This window comes from Plasmopara halstedii (genome assembly GCF_900000015.1).
Source record: "Plasmopara halstedii genome assembly, contig: Scaffold_1343, whole genome shotgun sequence".
Lineage (NCBI taxonomy): Eukaryota > Oomycota > Peronosporomycetes > Peronosporales > Peronosporaceae > Plasmopara > Plasmopara halstedii.
This window is the reverse complement of record NW_020188258.1, coordinates 180,263-191,877: the sequence shown is the minus strand read 5'-3', so window position 1 is coordinate 191,877 and position 11,615 is coordinate 180,263. Positions and strand designations below refer to the sequence as shown.

General features: G+C 43.6%; 1 protein-coding gene across 1 annotated transcript; it reads right to left on the bottom strand.

Annotated features, from left to right (window-relative positions):
* Positions 1-8,896: 8,896 nt before the first annotated feature.
* Positions 8,897-9,132, bottom strand: PHALS_01064 (uncharacterized protein; the record flags this gene model as incomplete). Its single annotated transcript, XM_024730855.1, has 2 exons — positions 8,897-8,914; positions 8,971-9,132. The coding sequence occupies 2 exons, from the start codon at positions 9,130-9,132 to the stop codon at positions 8,897-8,899; spliced, it is 180 nt and encodes a 59-aa protein (XP_024581091.1).
* Between the last annotated feature and the right edge of the window lie 2,483 nt (positions 9,133-11,615).

Here is an 11,615-nt window from a genome sequence, read left to right as displayed (position 1 = left end):
AATACGGTATGTGGCTAGGTAGCCAGTAGTTATGCATGTATTTAGATTTTACTATAGATATTTAGGAAACTCTATACATTTAAAGTTAGGCGGCTTTGCCGCAGATAAAAATAAATAAAAGTCAGTTTTGGACTTTAAATGGAAAAGTTAATTAGCCTTGATTAAGGCATATATCACTGTTGGAGTAAGCGGATTGCGATCCGCTAAACTCGTCCTTGTTCTAAATATAGAACAAAAGATCGGTGACTTAAGTTACGCTTCCTCAAAGCGCAAAGCTACGGCAGCCCTGCTGCAAATAGTCTGTACTTCAGGTTCTCATTTCAGGCATCATTACACGTTAAGTCAGCACTGCAATACAACAACCTTTGGGTAGGTGTAGCGATGCAGGCGCGCAGTTTCGCGCTTTGACATAGCTTAATTTGAGTTCTTATACTATCAGCTTTACTAAACTTTTAACAACGTAGCACATGCTGCGTTTGACATGTATCGTCTTAACAACTTAGCGACGGCATCATGTAACAACAATAGTCGGGGTGACGCAAAAGCGCATCACCATCACATTCAGCCAAACCAGCTTAAAGCTTAACTTAAAGGTACAGTCGGCAAAGAAGAATAATCATCATTCATTATCTGTCAGAAATGTAGTGACGACGTCGCCATGCGTAACGATGCATGATTTGTATAGTTTACAAACAGCTGAGAGCCAATCAGATGCATCTGAGCCTGAAAAACTAATACAAGTAGCTCCTTACCGCTTCAAGCTAGTGAAGTTCAACCGCGATTGCGCCTTCATGCTTGATGACGCCTGTTTGCCGTAAAACGCTAGATAAAGTACATGGTATGGCCGGTCAAGGTTCAAATGAGCTTCAAATAACGCACGCATGCGGCTAAATCTCACAGCCTCAACAGCCCTCTACCGCAGTAAAAAATTGACATGTTTAAGGAAGGATGGCGAGGGGTCGTGCCGAGTTGACATTTGATCTGAATTGTGCAAGATGTTAGCTAGGCCAAACCACTTCCTCCAGTCCTTTTGAATGCGAGGCACTACTTGATCGATGATGACCCTGATGATTCCGATAGCTACCCGTTGACCCCAGAACATGAAATTTTTTGGCACCAAAGACACATTTGTCTATATCGCGAACGCATAACTTAAGCGCATTTATTCGAGCAACGCTCGCAAGTTTTTAACGTGGTTCTGATCATCCGACTTTCCATTCTCTGTGTGGCTATGGACAAATAAACGCCGAATTAAGTTTGTGGATTGCTCTGATGTGGCGTGAAAAGCCGCTTCATTGGCCTGTTAAAAGAGGCTGGTACGCTTGTCACTCCTTGTGGCAATAACCAGCACTCGAGGTACTTTGCGGTAAGAGTGATAGTGCTATCATTCATCAGCAAATAATTACATATATCAACCAGGTCTAGGACAACAAAAATCAGACAATAATATTGTGCGTTACTTTTATCGAAGAAAAGACATTCGTGCCGGAATGTACTGTTGTGTGGTACATCTTTGGAATGTGGACATCCGTGCAGGAAATGTGGCTGTCATTATAAGCATGTTCAATCCTTCTTGGCGTTAATCTTACTGACACCGAAAGTCGGCGCCGAGCCACACCCGTTTCGTACTTTTCTTGAAACATTGCGTCAATGACATCTCACCTTTTTCCTAGGTAAGGGTCATGACCAGGAAACGTCACAGCTGATTACATGAACCATGACAATCTCATGAAGCACTATTCATCTCAATCTAAGGGTTTCCGTGCTTGGTGGATTTCTTGTCATCACATCGTGAATTTTCTTCAGAGAAAACAGGACTCCTTAGAACCCTCGAAGATAGCTGTCCACCGTGCTGTCTGAGTATACTTAGCGACGGACTCAGCCATGACCAGGTTATTCTATAAAAAAAATAAGCAATAGATTTTCAATGTATCGTATCTCTATGAGTTACGGAGCATATAGCATTAGAACGGTGCTTTTCCTCACTGATTCTTTCATATAGAAGTAGTTTGACGGCTTGGCAACATTCCTTTCAAGAAGTCAGATTAAAGCTGTAAAGTTTTTATTTGAGAGCAGATAAATCTCTTTCAACCATGACGGTAACATAAAAAACGTGGGACTAAGCCTCCAAAGAATTCGATTACTTCAGAAAACCAGTCCTCAGTCCCATAGTACTTTAAATTTCATTGAATCTCGTCTCTTCGTTCATGTGGTCCAGCACATTCCTGATTCTTTGCTCACAATCTATAACATTCAGCAGTTATTTAATTGATTCATAGAGCTTTGTGTAAGCGAGACCGACAGTCTGAAGACTACCCGGACAACATTCAATTATTTCAGAGTCATTAGCTCCTAGGAAGCATTGTGGTTTATCCGCAATACTAATCATGAAATCCATTTTGAACGGCCTCCACCGGTATCAGATCGCCAACTTTTGCTTAAAGAAGCTTTCAATAAATCAGCGGTAAAATCAAAGTCGCATGACCTGGGATTGAGAGGCATCTGGTTCGATACCGATAGGATCCGATCCACGGCAGCCGAAGATAGGTAACTTAATTGCTCGATCACTTCCACCTTTTGGTGCGACTGCCCTACCAGTCTGTGATAGTTAGGTGGGCAAGTGTCCCCACCGGACGAAATAATCCCGGTCCTTCAGCGGCTTAGATAGCTGCCAGCATCCCGCGCTAGAAAAAGCTTAGTCATAGCACGTGTATTCTTGTTCAAAGTTTCGTCGCCGTGAATAGTAGGGCAATCTCATTCAGAATCGCGCTTTACAAACGAAAATCACTTTGAGCACATTAGGAATGGTTTGACAGCAGTCTGTTGTCGTGGTCAAGCGCCTCGACAACCATGTAATACTTCGGCACATTCACTGGGCTTAAACATTGTTTGCCGACCGAAAACGTGATGATACTCGAGTAAATATCTTTATGAAAAGACTTCTGGAACTATAGTGCTCAAATGTCAATCTAAGAGACTCCTGGATCATCAGGTGATAGACTAAAGGCCACTTGCAACGCCTACTTACTGCTCCAAGTCTGAGCAATATGTTCAATTAAATAGCCCAAGCATAGAACAACTAGACCTTCATTGCGAGCACCGAGTTTTGGAATATCGTAGACCTGCTGTGCATTTTATTTCACATCAGAAGTAACGCGAAAGGCTTGCCGCAACCGCGAATCAGGATGCCAACAGAAATTGTTCCATCAAACTGATCTCGATTACAAAGTTATCATAATCATCAAGATTTAACAGCGACAGTGCATTAAAACTCGTTTGATGTGTCATTTCATCATCATACCAAAGCATATCTCGAACAACCACATCAACTTTCGATCTTCTGACTAGGAACGTCATCGTCTCGGATCTGTTTTCATGAAAATGTCATTTTTTTCACGTGTTCCACTTGTCAGTATTAAAAGGGGGTTCAAACTCATTAAAGTGGAATTTATCTTAAATTTTCTTCAGGTGACAAATTTCAATATTTCTCTCCTCGACGCTTATGATATAGACAATGGTGCTGCTTATAATCGTGGATTCTAAAATATAAAAAAACCTTCAGATGTCCACGATGTTGACGATTTCTTCGCAGCACATTGGCGACTACCTTGAACGACTTCTGGTCACGCATGGTAGTTGAGAGACCATATTGTAAGTGATTTCTTGTAGCACAGTAACGTGAATTATTGTTGTTTATAATATATTTTTATATACTGAAGATGACAAAATCTGATACGAAAAATAGAGACTCCATTTATGAATTGCCATATTTAGAGATGCCTGTCCATGGCAGATTATGAGATCTGCTATTTCTTCGAAAGCAGCCGTAACATTTTGGTGAGATGTCCTTTTTAATTTGTTGAACAAAACCACGAATGATACTTCTTTCAGCCCAATGCGAGCTTTTGCTCTGGATTTTGAGGATACTTACAACACTTACAACTACCGAGGTGACTCCGCTCACGACTGAATATTTTTTACTCTTTACATGTACAACTTCATGACTTTGCAAAGTTGGCGCGTTACCCGGTCATGTTGATTAAGCAATAATATTTAATCGGGTCTGTCACGGCCTTTCTTTTCTACCTGCAACTTGCAAATGCCTGTCTCCACAGGATACCACGCTTGGCAGGCGCGCGCTCTCACTTGTCTTCACCAGCTCTGGCACAGGGGATAACACATTATAGCCATATCTGACCGTTCCGCGAGAGATCCCCTCTGCAGACACGACGCTTTTGTCGTTCATTTCTGCCTCAGCAGAGATATAGTTTGTAGACCACGAAGAAACGATCAGTTTGCCTGTATTATCGTTAGCCGCGGCTCACAGGCGCTCGCTCTGAGCTCCAGGCACTTAGCAATATTTCATTTGGATACTTCAGGTTATACCATGTCTTTCACAAAAGCTATCGTAGCTTTGAGCCCGCAACAGAGCGTTTCTACTCATGGTAGAAATGAGTTTATGAATCACCGAGAATCCACCATATGAGAACTGCGTGACACATATTTTTCGGCTTCGTGGCAACCCATGAATCATGATGCTCACGCCGAGCTATATCCAGAGTAAGATAATATATCCAATCCAGGTTCAAAGGATGGCAGCGCTCTACGATGTCGAGGCTATCGAATTTACCGTAATTTTCTCAACCGAGCCTTCACCACTTTTGTCAGTGTCCATGTCGCAAGACACACAAATGTTGCATTCGTTTTGGTATCTTTTGTGTTTCCGAGGTTTGTCTGATGTTTGCGGCAATCATGCTGGTAACTGCACGATGTCCCCAATTAATCTCGACTGTCCGCGACGTCACAAAGCCCGGAACGTTGATGTTGATAGCAACATGATTCGGGTGTGAGCCTCGCTACTATGAGAATGATTTTGTGATATCCCATCGACTTCGACATACACAAGAAATAATTAGTTCATACCTTCCTCGAGGGCCTTCTGCATCTTTTGGAACTTGAACTTTATCCGCAACGAATTCGGCAAACGACAATGTGCGAGAGCACGACTTTTCGTACCTCTTGGTGGAGATAAAGTAGGATGCACAGAGCAAGTGTGACTAGTTTCTCACGCATTCAAAAGATATGAGTATCACGGTGCCGATCGACAGCAAAAAGATCTCACTCTTGCTCGAGAGTACTTTCAAGAATCACCGCCACTAACGCGCCATATAGCTCCACTCTTAATACTCCATTCGGATGCCGAAGCACGGAAGCAGTACTCCGAATACATTGCAGTACTTCAAATTCATTGCAGCACTCACCGTTTCTTCGAGAGCAGAAGGTTGGACGCGGAAGCTATTGGTTCATGTCGCACCCATTAATTAAACTTTTATGATAGTTGTAACCGGTACCTCTTTCGAAAGGGGTCTGACGTCATGCATCGATCAGAGTTTTAACTCCTAAATATATTCCAGAAGTTGTCGTCGCTCTTGACGGATGGACAAATACTTCGAACGCATACGATACGCATCGCTAGACGACGGGAACTTCGGCGGCATTTGTCATTTAAATTTTTACGTCTGAATCACCTCTTTCACCGACGTTCTAAGCGTTAGTGCCTCTTCTGGCTTAAATACTACATGCAAGATGCTGCACTTCGTTTTGAGGCATAGTCAAATTTGTGATCATCTCGATATTCCTGGACGAGAGAAAAAGACTTTCTTCGCCTATTTATCTAAGGGCTGCACGCACGGCACCTGCGGCTTTACAGTCGATGCCATCAGTTCTTTTGATGCCAAGTTGGGATGTCCCTAGATGTGTTTCGCCGGCAGCGTATTAGCACATGCAGGTGAAAAATGCTGCGTTTGACTCATTGAGCTCTTGTTATCGAACCTTTTCAGAACAAAAAGTAGACTTGAGCTTTCTAACCAGCTTTATCTGGCTAGGTAATTCAACAACTCGTGTTCTATTCCCACAGATTAAAACAATGCTTTCTCGACTAGGTCTTAGAATTGATTACGAGTGCTACTAGACGCAGATGCTTTGTCGTGCGAGCTGCAGAGAGGGCTTCAGCTCAAAACGTTTACATTTACAAACAAACATAAATCTAGCTCGTCCGCTCCACCCATTAGCAAAACCGAGAAAAAACAATTGCCTGGAATTCATGAGCGACATACAAACTTATTGGTCTGATACCAAATGCATACGTTTTACTACTCTCAATGAAAATACTGTTTTGAATGCTTGACGTGAGGTTAATAACCCATGTGTACCACGGACGTCAAAGTTTTATCATCTTCAAAAGTACAGACGCTTTGGTCCATTTGGATACCCACAATCCTTTAAAAACTATTCGTAAATATCGTGCAGATGTACAATAATAGATTTCACACAGTTGTTCAAAAGTGAACGGTGTATATACACAACATACCCATTTCACGCCAGATATATATTTCGGTCACGGAGATACAGCGCGTCGTTCTTGTGTTCCCGAGCTAGGAGGCTGCGCGTGCGAATGGGTGCTAGTGCGCAGTATTTCCATTGAAATGTAATTTTAGCATTAAATCGTTTGTAGCGACATGCCTACACCTCTCAGCCAGCCGTAATGGGTGTAGCTACAATACTATGTCCGGGAATTGCCTACGCTTATTATCACGATAAAGGCATACCCTTCATAGGCAATAGCACTTACCGTCTTCGAAGGGTATTCGATCTTAGATTCAGCTCACACCAAGGTCATTTTCAGTCTTGCTACCTCGGAGGAGTGATAGATTTGTATTGTTTGCGTACTGTAAATCTCGTATTGTGAGAGCTAGGACGAGGGGTGGGGGCTTTAGGAGCATGCCACGGGCACGGACCTCAGTAAGGCCGAGGAAGAAAGGTTATGCTAGCTACCGACCAGCATTGTGATTCTCGCAGTTGTTACATCTGTGAAAAAAAATCATCTGCGCTCTGCATGTCCTCTTCGCATTCTACAACGATGAACGAAGGGGCGGACATCCAAGCAAAATCGTCGGACGAATTTCTTATAGGGGAAGGCCGAGTATCAGTTCGTGCAGGGTGGCCAACTGGGAAAGTCTGGGCACGGCTGCACATTCACAAGGTATATTAGTGGCGAACGGGACCTTGCCTAAATTACTCGATACTCTCTCGGCGAGCTGGGGTCACATCCCAGGCTTTTTATCTGTGAGCATCAAAATATCGAGCTTTGCGGAGCCGCAAAAAGTCTTAAAGATTTAGTAGCGTGGCGTAATTACGTGTGACGCTCATCTGCCGAAAATGATAGACAGCACGTAAATACATTGAAAATACCAAATACACATACGGCGTCTGTAAACCTCGCGCCGGGAACACTGAAAATCTCGAGGATTTTGTTGATTCTCGGAATAAAGTACGAGAATTTTGGCAGTCTTGTTCTGAGAATGGTTTTGGGGAATTACCATACGTACTTCACACCACGTGGAACAATGGTGAGTAACAAACTCGCTTATACTATGCAGCTAATCACCTTTTGACCAGAACAGATAAAAATTGAGTAGTAATCATATTACATAGTGCCCGGTGCAGGGCTCAGAAGGCAGAGGCTGTAGTGAGCTACGATCTCAGGGTGAGAAAGAGAGAGGTGATCGTATATCGCGGTCTCCAGGTTGTATTTTTGCTGAGACGGGAAGGAACGACCGTAAGTCATGTGTCCAAAGTGTTTCTCTGATGTGACGGTGAAATGAAAACTGTACACTGGTGTCACCTGTGCTCAAGCCGATGAAGTTGAGGAGTGGTCATCAGGTGCATGTACATGGACCAGACACTGAAATTGAGGTGGATGGTTAATCTTGCTGTTATGTAACATAACGGCTGAGTCAGCACTACCGTGTGAAGAGCCAACCCACCTTGCGGCACATTGAATGTTCACGAAAAATTAAGAATAAATTTTACTCTCGAACGGACTGATCAGAATATTCATGAAATTAAAGCCCCCCCTTACCACCTTCGGCAGAATTTCCCCGAAATCTGGAATGGCGTATTGACAAAGAATAAAATTTGTCAGTGAAGTTATCAAAATGTTACGTGTGGTACCGCATAAGAAGCTCAGCTCCCCCCCGCCTATTATTGAAGTCCCTCGCAAAGAACTGAGTGCAAAGAGTGGTCACATCTTCAAGGATTCTGTGGGTCCTATTTTACCTTTGTTGAAATAAATCCGCGACGTAATGACGATACGCGTCAACTCCTATATCCTCAGTGGCCCTTACCAAAATAACAGCGTGATGTGCTTGATGTTTTGTTTCTATGCGAAGCACCAAGCGGGCTTGATGAGAAGTTGTAAGCCTTCTATCGATGCCGACTTTTTGTTCCAATTTAGAAATGTGATGGCAAGTGGCAGATTGTGCGTGCTTATAACAGCCAAATGCATTTGATATTTAGGTGCAAACACATTTTTTAAAAGTCATGTTGTGAGAAAGGCATAAATAGCTGCTCTTGCTCAAAGCCCGTAAGTTGATAGATGTTTTTAATCAATTGCGATAAGAGACTGCGATATCCTTCTCACCAAAGCGAGCACTCCAATACGGATGCTTTGGAAGTGGCTATGTATAGCACAGGAGCTTACTTGTGCTTCGGCCTGGCGACGCAGCCGTTCAGGCCAGATCATGGCTATGCATATACGCTTTTCGCTGATACATTCGTTTATTGTCGCATATAACTCGGTAACTGATCTATTCAATACTGACTAGCAGTGCACATATGCAAGCTTGAATAAGCTGCTTGCCGAAGAAACACAAGTGTGTCGGTGGCGCCGAAATATTTCTTAGATTGTTCATTGAAAATGGAAAGCATGGCTTTCGGGCGGGACCCGCATCTCTTCTCTTCACTTCTCTTCTTTTCTCTTCATTTCTCTTATTTTTTCTTCTCTTCTCTTCTCTTTCATTCTCTTTTCTTCTTTTCTTCTCAACAATCGCGATTATCATAGGTCGTCCCGTGCCTCTGCCCTCAACAGACTTAAGAAAATAAGAAAACAGGTTGGGTACACAATTCCACGATCCGGAACAATCTTTGCTGATTTGGCTCGACCCCTCGCCGATCTTCATAAAATGTGTCAAACGGTGCTGGGTGTGGGTAAGAAGATGATCGTAATGCTCTAAGCCCGAGGAAGCGAGCCTCATGCGCGCCCCGATCTGTTTTTTTATACTGGAGGGCCATGCATGTCGTCTGTGACGCTTCATCTTTTGTCATAGACCGTGTTAAAAGGCGACCCGATGCCGAAGGACATGAAGGCATGATCTTGTTTGAATATTGCCAGCCTGAAGCGGCTGCGAAAACTAAACGTGTGTATGACAAAGAGCTACTTGCAATGAAGGATGCCCTATTCAAGCTCAGACGCACATGCTTGGCATTCAGTCGTTCGTGATCAACACAAATCATGCTTCGTTGCTTAAAGTGACGTCGCAACAAATCATGAGCAGAATTTGGGTGAGGATTATCTTCCTGTGCTGACTATACTTATATGGTAAGCTCTAAGCCTCTTCGACTATAGATTGTCGCATGTCACGATGGGTCCTTGGCAGTTGATGAGGCAAGACATATAGCTTAGATATCAAGCGCAACATGCGTTGCTGAAATATCTGAAAAGAGAGGAGTTCAGTTACTCAAACACCTTGCTGCCTGTACTCGCAACACACTAAAATTGTCATTACAGTACTGATTAAGTTTATTGACGCACCTGGTTGCGAAATTGCACCGCTTTTTCTTGTATCACGGTTCATACAGCACATACTCACTTGACGGCTTACGTTTGGTGGAACCTCACGACGTGGACCTCGAGTACGGAATACTGTACGAGGCAAATGATATTGCTTTGGGTGGCAAATAGAAGACATACTGCTAGGTAAGAGCTTTATATTGGTGGCTCAACATGTACACGTAACTATACACACATGTGCGCATGTATAACAAAAGTCAAAAGGCTAAACCGCCGCCGCATTCGGATGCATCGGTCATTTGACCGGTTCCGGCAGTGTGTTGGAAGCTGATGAATGAAGATTTGATCAGCGGAGCGTGTTGGAAAATTTAAAGCGTATCTCAATATCTAGCTAGCCGATCCATATTGCTGCTGTCTGCGATATCATGAGTGATGAGGGTACGACTCAACTGTTTTCGACGGAAAAAATGTCATCATGACTTACCGGTTACTATTGTATTCGATTGAATTTGCAAAATTTTGGTAAACTTTGATCAAGATACTAGGCACCAGATTTGGCATGTCTACCGCTACTACCCGAAGCCAGACTATCAGAAGGAGTGCGTCAATCCCGTGGAAAGTAGCAGTGCTGCAGTGAGATTCCGTCTCATTATGTTTGCTTTAAATAATGCATAAAAAAACTGTATGGGCTTTAGTTCAGTTGTATAATGGTTTCAAAGTCTTGACTGTCACAGAGTTTATTGGTATTGACGGGGGGGGGCTGTCGATACAATTTGACTCTCTGACATCAAGCCGTCTACACTTCGTATACAAACAGTCAATCTAGCTTAAAAAATTTGAGCGTCACGTGCCGGCTGAATAATGCAGTTATTCTGCTTACACACCCAGTGTATGCGTCCTGTAGATTAAAGTTGCGGCGAAACTACACCGGGCCGCTCACGGTCGTACCAGAAAAAGTTATTTCGTTTTACTCGTACTATCCTAAAGAGAATGCAAACAAAATGTGTGTCTAGCGAAACCATACTATGACCGCCGCCTTTAACACCTGGTCGGATGTGAAAAGCGCATTGTTACAGACAAAGCAATATCCTCATCATCTTTTCCTACGCTATCTTTAACTCAAGATCAGCGACACAATTCTGAGCCACTAGAGACACCACAATGGATTCTGTGCAATGATGCAGCTCAGTATGCGCATCCGTTACGTGAACCATTTCTGTCTAGATACCGTCAAGACTTGGAAGAGAGTCGACTTGCCACCAAATTGAAGTGCTTTTACAGCAGCCAGGCAATGGAATGATGGGACTTCACCGACATTGCTCGATGTATAATAGGTGACACACGTACGTGGTACATTAGGCGGGTCGACGGGTCCAATAGGATGTTATCAAGATGCAGTGGATAACCATACTCGGTAAGCTCGTGATATTTTATATCTGTGATCCTACTTCAACAAACTGCCCTGGTGATGTGATCGCTTACGACCTGGCGCACTCTTCACCTCGAATTTCCTCGGAGAAGAGAAAAGGTTGCTTGATACAAATCTGGGGACCGACCTCGGTTAACAACTGACAATTGGTCAGTAGCTGACAAAGCGGTCTTATTGAGACGAGTGGAAACTCAAACAGCAGGATCTTAAGGCAATACACCCATCCCGACGTCTCGGTCTCACTTTTTACATCATGAAGTCATCGACCAGTCGACGCTCTAGTCGGACATCCGCCTCACTGAAGCTGGCTTGTAAGCCTTTCGACGGTCATGATGGCGCATTTCCTTATCAGTGCGCTTGTTGAGAAGGAATCTCTTCGGCACTTCATCAGATCACTCATAGTACATCCTCATAGAGAGTTGAGTCTCTCAACCCCTGCTTATCTTAGCGCAGGGCGATCGATGCAATGGCTACCTATGGACTACGCGATAGTGAGGCTACAGCAGGGCTGCCGTAGCAAAACGTTCGAGGAAGCGTACTTTAGGTCATCGACCA